Consider the following 18364-nt stretch of genomic DNA (forward strand, 5'->3'; position numbering starts at 1 on the left):
AAACTACCAAATCTCCTTAAGACTAAATAACCTGAACAGTCGTATGTGTTAAATAAATTGGAACTGTAGATTAACACCTTCCCAATTAGAAAAGCTCCAGGCCACTACAGTTTCACTGGTATATTCTGAATAGTTAAGAAATAATACCAAGTTGATATAAATTCTTCTCTAAAAAGTGAAAGGGAAGGAGAAGTTTCCAACTCATTTTATGAGGTCAGCACTATGCTGATACCAAAATCAGACAGAAACTGCAATGAAAATTACTGACCAATATTCCCTGGGAAAATTCTAGACAAAATGTTACCAAATCAAATTCAACAGTACTGTAAGAGAGTATTTGAAAATATCACAACCAAGTAGGTTTTATTCTAGGAATGCATGGTTGTTTTAACATTAGAAATATCGATGATTCACTTTATTAACAAATTAAAAAAAAAAGAAAAACCGCATGATCCTCTCAATAGACAGAGAAAAAGCATTTGACAAAAATCTGATGTGCTTTGAGAACTGCTGATCTACACACAGACGTAAAAAGTGCGTTATTTGTTAAAAATGGCGTCACACTGTCTATACCTTCTACACTTTGTTTCATCTGTAAGTTTTTGAAAATTTAGCTGTAGATTCTCCTACAGATGATTATGATACCCCTCGCCCAGTCAAAATTCCCCGTCATTACTCTTCTGCCTATACTAAAGCAGCTATAGAAACATATACCAAGCTTCCTATAGCATTTACTTACAATATGGATAGTGTGGCTGATATAACCTATACTATTCAGAATCTCTGATACAAAGTCCCTGCAGAGAAATTTTTAGAACGAAGGGTCAAGAAAATGTTTCTTCTTAGAAAATATTATGTGGTTATTTTTCTTCCTCTCACAAGTAGGAGAATTTTACAACTGATCATCTTATTTAACTTTGGCACATTTTATCAAATATACAAGATATTACTGTTTGCATATCTAAATAACTCTCTGGTCTCATCTTCTCATTCTACTTATATTTCCCCAAATCTTGATATTTTATTCTTATTATTCTATACTATTTTATCCCTTATTCTCTTAGGTAACTATAATTTCTCTGTGGAAAGAAACAAGCTGTAATATTTAAATAAATGCCATAACTACCACATATTTGGTATGTGTGTGAGTGTGCATTTACCTGGGTAAACAAAGTGGTTTTTTGTCCAGAGATGACTTTTAACGTCTGCTGTCCTTGTGCAGAGGATGTGCTGACTCCCAGTGTTCCTTGGACCACTGACCCCGTAGTCAGCTGTTTCCCAGATGTCTGCGGTGATGGCTGGCCAACTAAAAATGTGCCCTAAGTTACAAAGACCTGATCAGTAATTTGTGAAGTTCAAATGACTTTAAATCACAAGGTCCCATATTATAAGCAACAATGCTCCCTTCATTTCTGCTACTCACGAAAACAAACAGAATAGCTCTCATCTCAGTGTCACTACCAACAGCTATCCCTGCTTCTCAAACTTTGCACTTGAGTTACACAGCAGGCTGTTGGAAGCTCAAGTTTTACAATCTAGTCCTCACAGCTGGATTACTAAGAACACCTGGAACCAAAATTCTTTTCCCTTACTTGGAGAGGAGCCAAGAAAGAGGGGAAAGAAAGGATTAAGGGAAAGCAAGATGGTAGAAAGCTGTCCCTAACCTTGAATCCAATGTTAATTCCAAACCATAACTTGGTACTATCTGGTTACTCCCATCTAAGAGAAAATTTTCAACTACACACTGATACTATTCCAAACCCATGAGAGGCAACAGCATAGCAAACATCTCTCAGGAAGACCTGGGTTTAAACCCAAATGCTACCAACTAGCTCAGCAGAGAGATCCTGGATAAGTTACTTAAGTCCTTCTGAATCTCTACTTGATTTTCTCTCAAAACATAGATAGCAAGCCCCAAATAACACAAATTTGTAACATGGCTAAAATGTTATTAATAGTACTGACTCCCTGATTCCAGAGCTGTAAAGGTAAATCCACTACAATTAAAGGCAGTCATTATAAATAACTAGGTGATTTAGAAGGTACCAGTGACAGATGACCATACCTGAGGGGTTTGCTTGAGGATGTAGGATGTGTACGTCAGATGCTGGGATATCCCTCCAGGGCCAGCAGGGTTCTGGGCTCCACCGGTTCCGCCTGTTCCTCCACTGCTGCCACCGCCTCCCCCACCACTACTGCTGCCGCCACCGCTGCCGCCAGCTGAGCCAGATTGGAGGTCTGAAAATGCAACAAATGACAGCATAGTCATAAGAATACTAAGAGGAGCCATAACAGAGAAAACAGATGAGCCCAGAGCAATGTTGTCACGAAGGCTGCATTCCTCCCCTTTCCTTCTTTCCTCCTTTTTTGGTGATACAGACTTCTGTGACAAGAGTGAGAATTTCCGGGTGCAGAAGATGGAAATATATTTACTTCTGACTGAATGGAGGTCAACTAGTTCAGCTCTGAGTACTGAAATGAAGAACTTCTCTTTGCAAGTGGGCTTAGCTGTGGGAGATTGAGTTGGATACATATTCTAACCAAGTGTTTTTAATCAACACCTAATGTGCTCAGAGAAGAGCTCCCAAACTTTTTGGCATCTGATTCAATTTCAGTGAAACTGCTGGAATTTAGTGTAATTTTACAGTACTCTCTCTTTTCCATCTCACCCTGCTCTGGAAAAAACTAAGACTTTCCTCATCTTTATAATGACTCCAGTCTATTTTGCTTTTCAAATTCCACTTTAAAGCCTCTGTACCCCTTTTTACTTTCTTTTTGGTGACATACAAAAACTAAACTCTAAGGAGCTCTCTGAATGGATTTTTGGAATACTTGCATTGTCTTCCTCTTACATAGCTAAATTTTTGATACATCACTGCTTAGGTATGAGGAAAAAACACCAGGGTGAGAGAGTGGAGATCACTCATTACAGTCAGTAAACAAAATCGTTGACTAGCTTCTGAAACTCAGTCCCCCAAAACCAAATTTCCCTGCCAAGTTTATGATGAATCTCTCTATCCAAAACTTTATTCCCTTTCTTGTACCCTTTGACCTCAGTCCTGTGCTAACTGAACATTAATCAACCAGAGTCAGAAGACTAAAACTGCCATTGTTAATAAAATCATTCATGTACTAAAACTGTTGTTGCAAATAACATCACTGAAGTAAAAACTCAGTTTCTCCAGGGCAAGATGAGCGAACAGACCCCTGAGCCTTGGACCACCTGGCCAGAGAAACATAAACCAGAGACATGCTGACTCCCAAAACTATGACTAAGAAATGTTACGAGATGATGATTAACCCTGGCTTCTCTGTTCTTCCCCTTTAAAAACCCCAAACTCAAAGACCAAGCTGGAGTGGACCTGAGACTTGTTTCCCACTTGCTTGGTTGGTGCCCTGCAATAAACCCTTGCTCTGCTGCAAACTCCTCCTGTCAGAAACTGCCTTTCTGTACCATGGGCACACAAGCCCTTGCCTGGTTACAATTACACACTGCACTTTGGCAAGTGGCTAATTTCTAACGAACCTAACTGCTGTACCAATTATACTTCTGACTCAGACAGAAGTAATTCCTCTTACCCTTTCAACACCACCCAAACTGTTTTTTACTATATGTCAAAGCAAAAGTTTATAAACCATTTATATAAGTATAAACCATCTAATTTCTTTGGGGCTTTACATCTTATACACTAAAGTTGAGCCTGTATTTCTCTTGCCATTTCCCAAACTAGCAAATTTAAGATGCACATCTAAATAATGGCAAGCAGAGACACTTGATTCCAATCCTATTCCCATCCCCTTCAAGATAAAAACAGGTGTTCAGCAATCTTCTCAGGTGTTACCAGTTTTTAGATACCCGACAGAAAGAACTCTTACTTCCAGCTTAGCCTTCTCCCCAGAACAGCTTCAACATCCTCACCTCTTCAGTGTATTTGTTCCTGATCCCAGACTCTTCAGTAGATAAATCCAAGAAAACAGTGTCACCTCCCAAGACTATGATTATTTTAAAAATCCATTGCTAGTTAAAATATTTGTATGGTTTAAATCCATGTGGGCAAATGCCACCATGTTACCACAAAGCTAACAAAATGCTTTCTGAAACAGGTAAGAACTGCCCCTCTGGTGGATGAGGTGAACATACTCAAAGACCCAAGAACCAAATGATTTAACGATGGACTCACTAGCATTGTTGGTAGCTCGCAGGATGGCTCCCTGAGGGATCAGCAGCAGTTTTCCTTTGCCCGAAGGGTTCTTAGTGTTTGTTGTAAGGTAGAGTTTAGTGCCAGGAGGCAAGTTTGCCAAGTTGGCCAAATTAGTAGCTGGAAGCTGCAATGTTGCCATCACTAAAATGGTGAAGGAAATAAAGGGGAAAAAAAGAAAGAGGAAACACAGTAAGTTAAGTTGGAACTGAAGGCAATGCTAGTTCTGAAATGGAAGCTAGAGAATGCTAGTTCTAAAATAAAATACTTATTCAAAAACGTTAATAAACATGGTGGGAATGTAAACTGATACAGCCACTACGGAAGACAGTTCGGAGATTCCTTAAAAAACTAGGAATAAATCTACCATATGACTGAGCAGTACCACTTCTAGGCATGTATCCTGAGGAAACGAAAATTGAAAAAGGCACGTGTACCCCAATGTTCACTGCAGTACTATTTACGAAGCTGGGACATGGAAGCAACCTAGATGTCCATCGACAGACGAATGGATGAAGCAGCTGTGGTACATTTATACAACAGAATACTACTCAGCCATAAAAAGGAATGCATTTGAGTCAGTTCTAATGAGGTGGATGAACCTAGAAGTCAGTCAGAAAGAGAAAAAATATCATATACTAACACATATATGTGGAATCTAGAAGGATGGTACTGATGAACCTATGTGCAGGGCAGCAATGGAGATGCAGACATAGAGAACAGACTTGTTGACATGGGCGAGGCTGAGGAATGAGAGAGCAGCAAGCATGCAGAGAGAGCATGGAAGCAGCTACACTACAATATGTAGAACAGACAGCCAATGGAAATTTGCTGTGTGACTGAGGGAACTCAAACCGGGCTCTGTAAAAACCTAGAGGGGTGGGAAAGGGTGGGAGGTGAGAGGGAGGTTCAAGAGGGAGGAACACATATACACTGAATGGCTAATTCATGTTGCTATACGGCAGAAACCAAACCAATACTGTAAAGCAATTGTCCTTCAATTAAAAAAAAACACAACAAAACTCTACAGTTTGCTTCCTAGATACACAATGCTTTAAAGGCTGACATTCTTAATTATCTTGCTAATTAAAAAATTTACATACTAGAAGAATCTGCTATAAACTATAAAGAAGTTTATATCTGTGTATAAATAGAGTGACCATATATCCTGGTTTGCCCAAAGCAGTTACAATTTATACCCATGTCCCAACTATAATTTGGGATTCCAAGGTGGCGCTAGTGGTAAAGAACCCATCTGCCAATGCAGGAGATATAAGAGATTTGGGTTCAATCCCTGGGTCAGAAGATCCCCTGAAGGAAGGCCTGGCAACCAACTCCAGTATTCTTGCCTGGAGAATCCCATGGACAAAGGAGCCTGGCAGGCTATGGTCCATAGGGTCACAAAGAGTTGGACACAACTCAAGCAACTTAGCACACAGCACCCACTATAAATATTAATAGTGACTCAACTCTCAAAAGCACTATGGTTTAGACAATTAATGAAATAATCACATTTCAAATGTGAAATAACATTTCCTTCGCATTTGTTTAAAGCCCCTTTATGGTCAATTTCTAGTAACGATGAATTTAGTGATTTGAAACAAGACTTCTAGTCTCCCTCACTTCCTAAGAACTAATAAAAAACGCTATAGTCAACTACTGACACATATACTATGAAATTATAATTCATCTTTTAAAAGTCTCACCTATGTCAAATAGCTTTCACTTACCACTTAGAATTTCCTTCTCAGTGCACATGGCTGTAAAACCTCTGAACATGAAAACTTTCTGCAGTTACTTTGCATTAGAATCTCCACCAAACAAACCCGACAGAACCACCTGAGCAGCCTCAGGGCAAGGACGCTCACTCCTCCTCCTGCCTTCGAGAGTATTCTCATTACCACTTCACTGTGCAAAGCTTTGGGAGGCAGAACCCTGGAAGCTGCCCCAAATAACCAAGAACTGATACTGAACTGAGGGCCATCTCTCTCCGTTATGACCAGAACTAATCTCATCTTAAATCACTGTGCATAGCAACAGTGGCTTTTAAACCAAATCTTAGCAACATCAGAACCGCAAACCTCTCTACCACGCACACCCAGAGCCTGTCCCCACGGGGCTCAAGGTCCCTGATCTGAACTCATCCCCTCATCCTTCCTTCACTTTCTTACTATGCCCCCAACCCCAGGAATTCATGCTATGATCCTTACACCTTCTAGAACCTTAGTCTCCTTGAACATTATTCTTTTTGTGGTAATTAAAACTGTCAGTCCTCTGAAGATAAGACATCCACAGGAATCCCCTAGCTATTTTCTGTTTTACCTCAATATCCAAGGTGTAGGGCCAGGAGGGAGAAGGCAATGGCACCCCACTCCAGTACTCTTGCCTGGAAAATCCCATGGATGGAGGACCCTGGTAGGCTGTAGTCCATGGGGTCGCTAAGAGTCAGGCACGACTGAGCGACTGACTTCACTTTCACTTTTCACTTTCATGCATTGGAGAAGGAAATGGCAACCCACTCCAGTGTTCTTGCCTGGAGAATCCCAGGGACGGGGGAGCCTGGTGGGCTGCCGTTTATGGGGTCGCACAGAGTCGGACACGACTGAAGTGACTTAGCAGCAGGAGAGGAACATTTCTGCTCTGCAGTATGGCTTTTAAACCATTATCACCGCTCACTCCAGGGGAGGAGAAAGAGCCCTGCCTCCTTTGAGGCTCCTACTGAGCTATATCTCCTTCTCTTTTCTGCTCTCATTTCCTGAACTCTCAAGTTACTTCCCCTCATTTGCTGAAGGCAGACTCCTGACTCAAAACTACTGTGCTCTATGCTAAAGATAATCATTCTCAGTGACAGCACTGTAGAAGACTTATTTAATTCTCTGCCTTCTCGCGTGCTATATCTTCCAAAGATCACTTCTCTGGTCCATCTCGAACATTCATTTTTCTTTTTAAATTTATTTATTTTTAATTGAAGGATAACTGCTTCATAGTATTGTGCTGGCTTCTACCAAACATCAACATGAATCAGCCATAGGTCAAACACTAATTTTTAATGCCACAAATGAACTCTGTCATCAGCAACAATCCGTCACCTCTGAAATCTTCATTTTGGACATTCACTACCCTTCTATCCTCCCAACTCACAGCAACAACTCTTTAGCCTCATCAAAAATTAGTACATATCAAATGCCTTAAGTATATTTCTTCCTGCCCTCACAGAAATAACACATCAAGGACTAAAACATTCAGAGTGTTTCAACTTTTATTTAGTAGAGAATGCCTTAGTCAAGTATCGCCAAATGCTGCTGGTAAATGAACATACCAAGATTTTCTATCTGAAATAGAACCCAAAGCAGAAATGAGGACAAATGAATATTCTTCTTCAGACTTGAAAGCAGTATCAAGAAATATACTCTATTTCAACTGCTCTTTATCTCCCCCTCACACACACATACCTTAAAGCAGAAGCATTATAGATCTCTATGTAAAATGTTACATGAAAAAGGTTAACATGTCTTTATAAAACTCCTTACAACTTCAACCTACTAAGTTATCCTAGAGAGAACCAAATAGCAAATAAAATCACTAGCACAAAGGATTTTGGAAGGGGCTGTTGCAGAAAGGGACCTCAATTAGTATCAGTACCTGAACCCTGGGATCCACTCTTCTGCGGGCCAGCAGCAGTGACCTGAGCCTTGGTTAAGGTCTGCACCGGCTGAGCGACAATGGTTCCTCCACCTCCACTCACAATTGCCTTGGCAACTCCTTGGGTCACAACTTGCTTTGGACCAACTGCTTTGGCGACAGATGAGCTAGCCTTGGCTACAAGGATCTGACCACCACTGATTGCCACCGCCTGCTTCACTGTTGAAGGCAGAGTAGACCCAACTGGCACCCCAACAACCTGTTCAAAACAGAGAAAAATCCAGCAGTGCTTCTTCTCATAGTCCTTCAAGGTTTTAAAACAGTACAGTCACTCTGTTTCAGCAAAGAACAAAGGAAACTCCTAGACACAACACATATACTGTCTAATTCAGTTGTCTAGGAATGGTATCTATGATGTGAACAGTAGTATTTCTCACAATCTGGATGTTATTATAATAGAGTGTTACAGCTTTTGTCCTAACCCCAGCTACTATCTATAACTTACTTTAATTATAAAAAGTAGTATATGTTAAAAAAAATACTTAGGACAAACAGAAATGAAAAAATAAAACTCTACTCACCTTGAAATAATCTCCTAATTATTTACTTCTGATTCTTTTTAATGTACATTTTGAAAACAAAGATTAGGATATATATAGTTTTATAATTTTTAAATTTAACATAATGTTACAGGGATTTCTAATGCTATTGTTTTTCAAAAACATTTTTAGGTGACCAAAAAATAATGTATTAGAATAGATATATCATAATCTAAGTAAATGTTTCACTGCTGTGTCACTATTTAGGTAACTTAACATTACGAAAACGGCAATAAACATTCTCATATATAAACTATAAATTCCACTATATACTTTTAAATATCACCTCTTCATTAATTCCTTCTGTGCTTTCTCTGTCTGAAGCAATTATTTCTTCATCATTAGAACATCTAGCAATTAGTGTCATTCACTATATGGTATAACATGTGACACCTCTTCCAACTGATTTTTAGGAAAAGTTATCTTTTTCTATACCCTCTAATCTTTTCTTTCCTTAAAGGTAGACATTCAGTTAAAAAAGAAAAAATGTAAGCTAGAAAAACATTTAATTCAATTTTTTAAAAAAAGGTTCCAGCACCAAACAATGAAAATTAGAAATACATTGTCCTGAAAAGACTATAAACTCTTTCAAGTAAGAAAATACTTTGGAGCTCTTTTAAAGCAAGGTCAATAGTAGGATTTTCAATTAGAAGGAACAACTTAATTAATGGAAAACTGGGGCAGTGTTTCCCACTCCCCAATTATTTATTTTATAAAGAACTCACCAGAAACTAGATAAAAAGACTTCTATAAGGTTATAAGAATAGCAAAAGATCTAACTTCTAAAAACAAAAAAGATAAAGAAGAAAGTACTTTTCAACCATCAGACTGGAGGGGAAAGTTTTAAAGCCTGATGATACCAAGAACTAGCTAGAGGATATGGGGAGACAGGAACTTTTGTTCACTGCTGGTAGAAAGATAAATTTGTCCAGCCACTCCAGAGGGTACTGGGATAGCTACTAAAACTGAAAATTCACCCTATTAAAGCAGTTCTCCTTTTAGGAATATATCCCAGCTGAACCCCAATATCTATTCTCTGCTTCTCTCTCACAGTAGTACAACCTCCGATTTCCAGGCACGGTCATGACCACACAGAATGCTATTTTCCAGCTCCTTCACACACAGGTGTGACATCTCCTTTCTGGCTAAAGGGATAGGAACAGAAGTGGTGTGTGCAACTCTTCAGTTCTGCTCTCCCTAAAACCCCTTCCCCTTCCCTCTTCCTGCTGACCAGAAACGTGACTTGGTGGCATGAGGTGAAGTGGCCACAGGACGAAAACCAAATGCTGAAAATGACAGAGAGACATGATGGAGTCTACATTCTTAAGGACTGTGGGACCAGCACACCAGAACTGCCTACTGGTCTCTCATGTATGAGAGAAATAAGCTTATTTAAGCTTCTGGTTTGGGAATTTCTGTTCTAGTAGTTGAATTTTTTTCCTAAGACGTCTGTCTTTACATTTCCAAAATAAATCACACTTAATAACCCATTGACTAAGCTAAATTACATATATTTCATGTTCCTAAATTAACAAAGAAAACAAAGATCTAGAAGGAAAATAATATATGCAAATGATATCACTTACATGTGGAATATAAAAAATACAACTAGTGAATATAACAAAAAAGAAGTAGACTCAAAAAAGAAGTAGAATGAACTAGCAGTTACCAGTGGGGAAATGGAAGGAAGGAAGGCCAGTACAGGGATAGAGGATTAAGACGTACAAACTATTAGGTATAAAATAAGCTACAAGGGTATACTGTACAACACAGGGAATACAGTCAATATTTTATAAGTATAAATAGAGTATAACATTTAAAAATTGTTAATCACTACACTGTACACAGGTAACATGAGTACTGTACACAAACTATATTTCAATGTAAAAAAAAGGAAAATAATACATACATGCACTTATTTTTTCTCCCCAATCCCATGCATCTGGCTTTTCTCTCCTTGTGCCAACCTCTATCCTCACACTCAACTGCTTCAAAATGTCCAGAATATGATGTACCTAATCTCTCCAAAAGCCAAATAAAACATCACCATGTTGGCCACAGGAGGACAGTTGTTATTAGCAGAGCCTGTACATTAAGAACAAACCACTCACAAGATGAACTTCCCTTTCTTTATTCTCATACACTGAGAATGAGGAAGCCTGGCATTCTACTGGGGAAAGCCCTATGCAGGGTTTATGTCTATGACACCACAGCTAAGTCTCTTACGTAGGACACTGTAACCCCAAACTAGCTTAAAAAAAGAAAAACAACAACAACCACCACAACATTTGGGCCTAGGGCCTGAAATCACTTACCAAATGTTCTCTTCTTCCCCTCCCACAACACTGGTCTCTGCTTTCCATGTTTCCTTCTATCAACAGTTTCACAAAGCAGTTTCACTTTTGTTCTGTACTGTTATAAACACTTTAACTCTGATTCATGCTTTGATTCGGTGTTTTTATTCCTGCCCTCCCTGTGCACTGTATAGACCTCTGCAAGTCAGAAACTAGCAACCTGAAGCTGAGGATTCATATATGTGACCTTCCCTTCAGACACTGAAAAATATAGCCACTTACGATTCGGTGCTCAATGATAGCAACTATTCCATGGTACTCACACACTGATATCTCACATAACATTATATGCCATCACTGATTTAGCACCTGCTCTGTGTTAGGTACTCGATATACAATGATCTCTAATTCTCCTACAGCACTGAAAGGCAAAGAAAGGGCAATGTTCCCTTTTATTAGATGAAAAAACAAGGTTCAGAGAGATGAATCTGCCCAGTTCACACAGGTAATAAGTGGCTGAGATCTAAGTGTGTAACAATCTCTAATTACAAAGCTCATGCTGTTTTAACTAACCCACACTGCTCCCTTCTCATGTGAACCACCAATTCCTTAGCTGTCTCTTTCATGTGAAAAGCAGCACCTCCATCCCTATGAAAAAACTAAGCTGTTGCCAAAGCTGTGTGGAAGTTAAGAGTACCATTCTGTTCACCCTTCTGTTTTCTGGCTTGCTTTCTCTCACTGCACCTCAGCAATAAGAGGGACAGCCTGTATGTGCACACAGCTCCTTATCTTGAGTCTAAAGCAGGTACTAAATTTCTGGAATAGATGTCTTTTCTCATGTTCTGCTTCTCTGCAATTTTTTTCACACTTCCGTGGCTTTTCTTATCAGGTGCCTTTACATTTTATTCAAGGCATGGTTTTATTCTAGCACAAACCCATCATCCACTTTCTCTTGGTCCTACCTTGCCATTAGGTAGGTGGGAATGTGACAAGAAAGCCAGTATTACTGGGTGAACAGATTTGCAAAATGCAAAAGTAACAAAAAGTGGAAACTTCTCAGAGTTTCTGAGGACGAAGTGCAATGTTATAATGATTCAAAACCCAAATCAGAAATACCATGTATTTCTAGGTGAACCAAAATAGATTTTAAACAACATATAGGACATGTCTACATGTCTGAGTACGAAGACCAGATGACAGTAACTGATTCACAAAAGGAATCTGGACAAAATGCTTATCCCTGAGGCCAAAACAACGGAAGAAGCATCAGGAAGTAGCTGGGGGTTGCCTGTTTTAGTGATTCTGCCTATGGAAACCCCCAAATCAGATTTGATGCTGTAGCTCTATGGTTCCTAAATTTGCCTGATCATATGAGTCAACAGGAGAGCTTGTTAAAAATCCAAATTCCCAGGGCCCCAGAGAAGTTCTGATCAGTAAGTCTGAGATGGGGGCCTCAGTATCTATACATTCTTAATCATCAGTTGAGTCTTATAAGCAGGTAAGTCTGGCAAAGTAGTTAATGAACTCTTACAGATTTTAGAACCAACTATAACACTATGAATTTTTAACTCAATCTACATGCAGCTATCTAGACTAACCAAAATATCTAAAACCTTTCTCTATTTTAAAGTTGAAAAGCAAGCACTTCACATAATACTTGTAACAGCTTTAGGATATATCTGCCCTAAATTAAGTGAAATAATTTTAACTCTGGATGTTCTAAAAGCATGCTGAATGGCCCCAAATTTTAACAGGTCCAGAATGGGGAGTTTTGGAGTCACTAGACCTGGGTTCTAATTCTCTGTCACTTATTATAATAGCTGTATGCTCTTAAGGGAGTTGCTTAACCTCTCAGAGCCACAACTTCCTCATTTGTAGAACAGTGGTCAAAATAACCACCTTGCAAGGTTGTCTGAGGATTAAGACAATACATGAATAACAGCAGGATAAACTCTGACAGTCCTAAGCACCACGGATACAGGGAAACATGTATCTCTGCTTTACAATTCTCCCAATATGTAAATTCCCCAAACCTCCAGATAACAAAGAAAATAAACTCTCTAAGGAGCCAGGAATCACTCAACATATCACACAGCCAGGACATCAGAGGTACAAACTATAGCACTCTTCTATCAGAAATAAACAAGTAAACAGTAAACCTCGATCCTTTCCATTACCCACTTTAGACCTGAATTAAGTAGACAGTTGTGTCCAAGACGTCAAGTGCCTTTACTGCCAGAGAAATAACACAGTGTCCCTTCACCTCTTGGACTGTCCCTGGCCCCTCTACAAAATATGTTCCTGCTCTTGTTAACGACTATGGCAAGAACAGGTAGATTTAACATAGACTGTAGTCCATAAGCTTTCCCAGGATCATCAATGATGCTCTCACCCTGAATCCTTGCACCACTTGGCCATGACTCAGGCAAACAACGTTCACTGACAGGTTGACTTCTCCACCCTTACCCAACACAAACCTTGGAGGGCTGAATCTTTGGTGACTGGGCCGTCCCTTCTCCAGTAGTTAGAACCTGTTTTTGAGGGGACACAGCTATCATGTGACCCCCTTTCACAGTCACATACTGAGGGAGTGGTGACTGGCTGGCAGCTCCTGTTGTGGGTACATGAGAGGCTTCACCAGGTTCTTGTTTGATGATTACCTTGCAACAAACATGATAATGATACTGAATAAACAGTCCATGAACAATGCTACTAATATTTGAATTTATTCTGTCTGCAGGAGTTAAGCCTGGTCTGTAAAAAATGACTCCGCTAGATGGGTAAAAATACTGCTTAAATATAGCCTTAAATCAGCATGCATGCATGCTCACTAGTATCCAACTCTTTGCAACCCCAAGGATGGTAGCCCACCAGGCTTCCCACCAGGCTTCTCTGTCCATGGGATTTCTCAGGCAAGGATACTGGAGTGGGTTGTCATTTCCTTCTCCAGAGGATCTCCCTGACTCAGAGACTGAAGCCACATCTCTTGTGGCTTCTGCACTGGCAGGTATTCTTTTACCACTGAGCCACCTGGGAAGCCTAATACACCCCATAATAGCTATTAAAGGGACCAAAAGTAGGGTGTGGACTTGATCCAGTGTATCTGCAAACCAATCTGGTCATTTGTTTTAGGCACTGGTGGCAAAATGGCACTAGGGAGAAATGTACTGTTGATGCTCGCTGAAGTTCCCATCTTTCTGAACTCCAGGGGAAGCCCTGTCAACAACACTAAACAAATGGAAGCACGTCTAGGATCCAGTCTTACAGATGAAACACACTAAAAAAAGTTTTATGTTGTGGGGTGGTAGCATCAATCAACTCCAACGTGCCACAAAAAAGATTCTATAACAAGAACTTAGCAATCTGTGGGATAATCCCCTCAGCAATACTTACTTTTGTGAAAGCTCCAAGTCCTCCAGTTATAGGTTTGGGGCTTTGAACTTTAGGATGACTCCCAATTGGGCAAAGAGGTGGCATAGATGCAAACAAAGAATCCTCCTGCTGTGTTTGTAAAAATACGTATTGTACAATTAGGATAAAGTCAGTGATTTCAGACACTCTAGTCACTTACATTTAATACAAGCCTATGACATTCTCCAGCAACATACACCAAAAAGCAAAACAAAAACCCGAAACTCTTTAGGGTCTTCCAAGTCCACCTGCATTTTAATTATTGCTTTTGAGGCTAATTCAAAGTAAGGCTATAACTTGGCAAGAACCCACTCATATGTGCCCACTATAAGCTGCAAAGACTCCTATCATACAATCTCTAATGTCTGGTTGACTCACTGGTTTCATGTCCAGTCCCCTGCCAGATGCTACTGAAGGACAGGTACTATATTCTATTTCCTTTTCTGTCCCTAGAGTCTAGGCACTGAATAAAAAATGAATGTAACAGGTAGTTACAGTGTTTCAGTACACACACCCTTTCAACACTGCTTGTAACTTGGTCTGTTACCCTTACTCTGGAATAAATACTCAGGATGCAGAGGGCTATTTTTTCACTAAGAATTTTAAAGACAATACAGCAAAAAGGACAATTAACAAGACAACAAGGGGCAAAATTCAAAATTACTGTCATTTGTCTCTAGTTCTCAAATGTAAAAGCCAACTCTCAGAGGCAATTTTCCAAAATGTTGGGGGCAAGCAACAAAGTTAAAGGCACTGCTTAACTGTAATGAAATACCAGCAACAAATATGAAAAAAATACACTGGTAGAGAATTAAAGCCATTAAGGGAGTTTTTATAATTCAGGCATTCTTATAATACAGTGATCACAGACTACACTGAATTTAGAGAAAAACCTTGCCTTGGATCAGAAAACTATTCAGTATCATCACCATTAAGTGCCTAAACAAAGAAATGCTGTGTTAACACTAGTCATGTAAGAGATGATCTTTGAATTTTCAGGAATTCTCAAATAGGAGTTTTTACCTCAGAGGTTCTAGCCATAAGGCAGCCAAGACAATGACAGGCTGAATCACTAATCCAACAGTGCTGATTGTCTCTGCCAAATAGTGAGCAGATAACTAGTGCTATGATCTGAACAAATCAGATCTTGTTTGGGGTTCTAAATTTCAAAAGACTTCTTACCCTGAAGAAGGTGGGGGAGGGGGGAAACAGACTGCAGAAAGAGAAGAATTATTACTCTATTAAAAAAAAAGTGTAACAAAGCTGTCTAAACAACAAAAAAAATCATAGGTAAGGGAGGGGAGTTTGGAGTACTTGATCTTTATGACACTTTTTAGCTTGAAGATTCTACTTTATGAAATCTGCCATATCACCTGACAAATTCTGGCTCAACCTGAATGTACCATTTTAGAAACTAGCAAAGTGCAATAAGAGTGTTACCTTGACAGCAGATGTTACAAAACTACTTCCATGAATTTTAGGAACTGGGGAACCTGTTCCTTGGGAGGCCTGAGAGGCAGTAGAGAGCTTGCTGGTAGGACTTCCTGACAAGAAAAGTCGATTTAAAAACAAAGTATGAACAAAGTAAAATTTACAAAATGGAATTCTGAAGCCATTTTCCACCACCCTGCTCTTCTCCCCACTATTTAGTGTTCATTTTGAAGGGTTGAAAACTTACAACCAGGAGATTATTATAGAAAAAACACTTAAGGATTCATCCCATTAAGTTGACCACTTCATCCTAAAAAGGGACAAGAAGCTAATAAGGAAGTATAGTAGAATAAGAAAACTAAGTAGACATTATGTATCTGTACTTTTATAGAAAGAGATACTGTAACATAATGGTGGTGGTTATTTCACAATGTGCCAAAATGTATGCATTCAACTGAATGTGAGCTCCTTCAAAGTAGTTTCGCTAGATAGGTTACCTATCGCAAAATACTGACAACATTAAACAGTCTGTACTCTCTAAGTACAACTGTCTTCAGGGTCTGATCAAAGTAAGTCACATTATCAACAGTCAACAGGAGTCAAGACTAAAAATGGACTAATTTGGTTACCTCCTCCATTTACCAAACTTGCCTGCAGAGATTGGCTTATTCCTAAAACTAAAAATCCTCAAAGGACACCTTCTTAGCATCCCTAAGTGTATTCAAAAGGGAATCTCTGAAAGTTGAATTTTCTTAAAGGAGTTCTATAATTATAATCACTGTTAAAGAACATAACTTTTCCAAATACTTGCAAAGGCCAAATACATTAATCTGTGTTAAAAATCAATTAACACTGATTAAAAAAAAATCAGTCTCATTATACTCATTCCTCTTATTTCATTTCTTTTAATTAGAAGTGAAGGCTACAGGAATGTTTACACAGAGGAATGTGTGTTTAAACAGTTGATTGAAGAAAATGAGTAAAATGTTTTAAATACCTCAAAGAAATCTAAAAAGCACTCTATTTATTTGAGGTTACAATGATAAACACAGTGAATCCAAAGACTTCTTATTCTTCCCATTACAGTTAAAAAAAAAACCAAAACAAAAAACTAGAGTTCAGTTTCCCTCCCACATGCAAGTTTTATCTAATTTGCGGAAAAGTAAAGATTACCTTTATCACTGAGGAAAAACATATATGGCTCGGAAAGCTATTCCTGTTCTAAAGCTTAATTTAGAAAATTTAATAACCACGTTGTCAAAAAAAAAAATACATTCTAAATGAGAATATAATCTACATTTTTCTCTTTTTAGAAAATTAATTATGACTCAGTTTGAGTCTTTAGAAAAAAAAACTTAATTTCTACAAATATAACTTTAACAAAAAGTAAATCGTCTCTCGGAGAAAGAGCACTGGGGTTACTCTGATGTATTCCCTCCTCCTGTTCAAAGTTGAAGATTTCATTCTCCCATTATCTGGCTACTAAGTCACCTTGGGGATTGCATGAATATTGTTCAGTTCAAACACACACCTGCAGTAGGAGTGGAGGCTCCAATAACCTGCCCTGGCTTGTCCACGATAACATAAGGATTATTAATAACAGAACTGGTAGTGCCTTGCTTCACATGGACTGGAGTGGAAGTTGGGGTTCGAGGCAATGGCGAAGGACTTGGGGTTGATATGGGGGAACCTTTATTAATGAAAAAGAAAAACAAAATAAACTAAACAAAAGAGATATATTCAGTCTGTCTAAGAGGATGCTAAAGAAAATGGAAGAGGGGCAGAGCCACCAGGACCAAGGTGACAAACTGGGAGAAGAGAATGAAATTTTCAGTTTCAGGTACTGAGAGCAGTAGCAGCAGCTGAGGCCAGGGACTAGAGTATTTCACCCTCTACATCCTTATCCATGGACAGCAGTAGCAGCAGCAGCAGCAGTAATAGCAGCAAGGAGCCTGTTAGAAAGAGCCTAAGGTCCTACCCTAGATCTACTGAATATAAATCAGTATTTTAATAAGACCCCCCAGTAGCATATTGAAGTTGAAAACCGAGTGCTTTAGATAAGTGTGGAATTGCTGAATCCCTAGGTAACAACAACTTGGGCAGGTTGTTATAATACTGGTTACACTTGAAGACACTAAAGTGAGGGAAGAAATTACTAAGTGAACATCTTGACTTAGGAACCAAATCTTGATTTGCAATGAATTTCTGATAGGAAAATACGAAACTCACCCACCCAAAAGTATCTCTCAATACCATGTCACAGACACAATCCAGAGATCCATGTTTCCATAGAACACTCTCAAAGGTTACCGACCAATACACCATTAAACACCCTCAACTGGCAGTGATCACATCGGTCATCCATGAGTTTCTCTAAACTTCAAAACAATTTACATGTTCAGCCAACTCCACCTCTGAAGCAGCAAGTTCCAAAATGCTTCTAACTGGGGGTGGTGTGGGGTGTAAAATGATACATTCTTTACCTATCATCAGTTTCAAGGACTTGGATCATATTTCTGCTTAGCTATTTTTAGCACTGAAGATTCCCCCCCCCCCCATTTAAATATTATATAGAGTCCTCCCTCTGCCTAGGTATTTCTATTGACTTTCATGTCTTCTCTAAGGGGGCACAGCCAAAACTATAAAGCATATTTCTACTAGAAGTTTACCTAACATAAATGTAAAACTTGTGACAAAGTGGACAATTCAACCTCAGTGAAAATGAAGCCTCAGAACTACCTACTGATCGTAGGAATGAGTAAATTTCTAGCGTGGCTGGTGAGTGTAA

At 39.1% G+C, this 18364-nt stretch overlaps 1 protein-coding gene across 9 annotated transcripts in view; it reads right to left on the reverse strand.

Annotated features, from left to right (window-relative positions):
• YEATS2 (YEATS domain containing 2) overlaps nt 1–18364 on the reverse strand; it is a 117308-nt gene that overhangs the window by 31202 nt on the left and 67742 nt on the right. For 5 of the 9 annotated variants that reach the window (XR_011250181.1, XM_069558832.1, XM_069558848.1 and 2 more), the window contains exons 12-19: nt 17108–17266; nt 15586–15689; nt 14128–14235; nt 13212–13394; nt 7842–8100; nt 4182–4343; nt 2066–2238; nt 1161–1319 (exon numbers count right to left, since the gene is read on the reverse strand). Coding sequence is in view for 8 of the 9 variants with exons in the window: in XM_069558832.1 (XP_069414933.1) it covers nt 1161–1319; nt 2066–2238; nt 4182–4343; nt 7842–8100; nt 13212–13394; nt 14128–14235; nt 15586–15689; nt 17108–17266 (1307 nt within the window). In the remaining variant the exon portion in view is untranslated. The remainder of the gene's footprint in view (nt 1–1160; nt 1320–2065; nt 2239–4181; nt 4344–7841; nt 8101–13211; nt 13395–14127; nt 14236–15585; nt 15690–17107; nt 17267–18364) is intronic. The other 4 variants (XM_069558866.1, XM_069558859.1, XM_069558875.1 and 1 more) reach the window with 3 other exon arrangements.

Source organism: Ovis canadensis, chromosome 1, assembly GCF_042477335.2.
Source record: "Ovis canadensis isolate MfBH-ARS-UI-01 breed Bighorn chromosome 1, ARS-UI_OviCan_v2, whole genome shotgun sequence".
In the NCBI taxonomy this organism is placed as follows: Eukaryota; Metazoa; Chordata; class Mammalia; order Artiodactyla; family Bovidae; genus Ovis; species Ovis canadensis.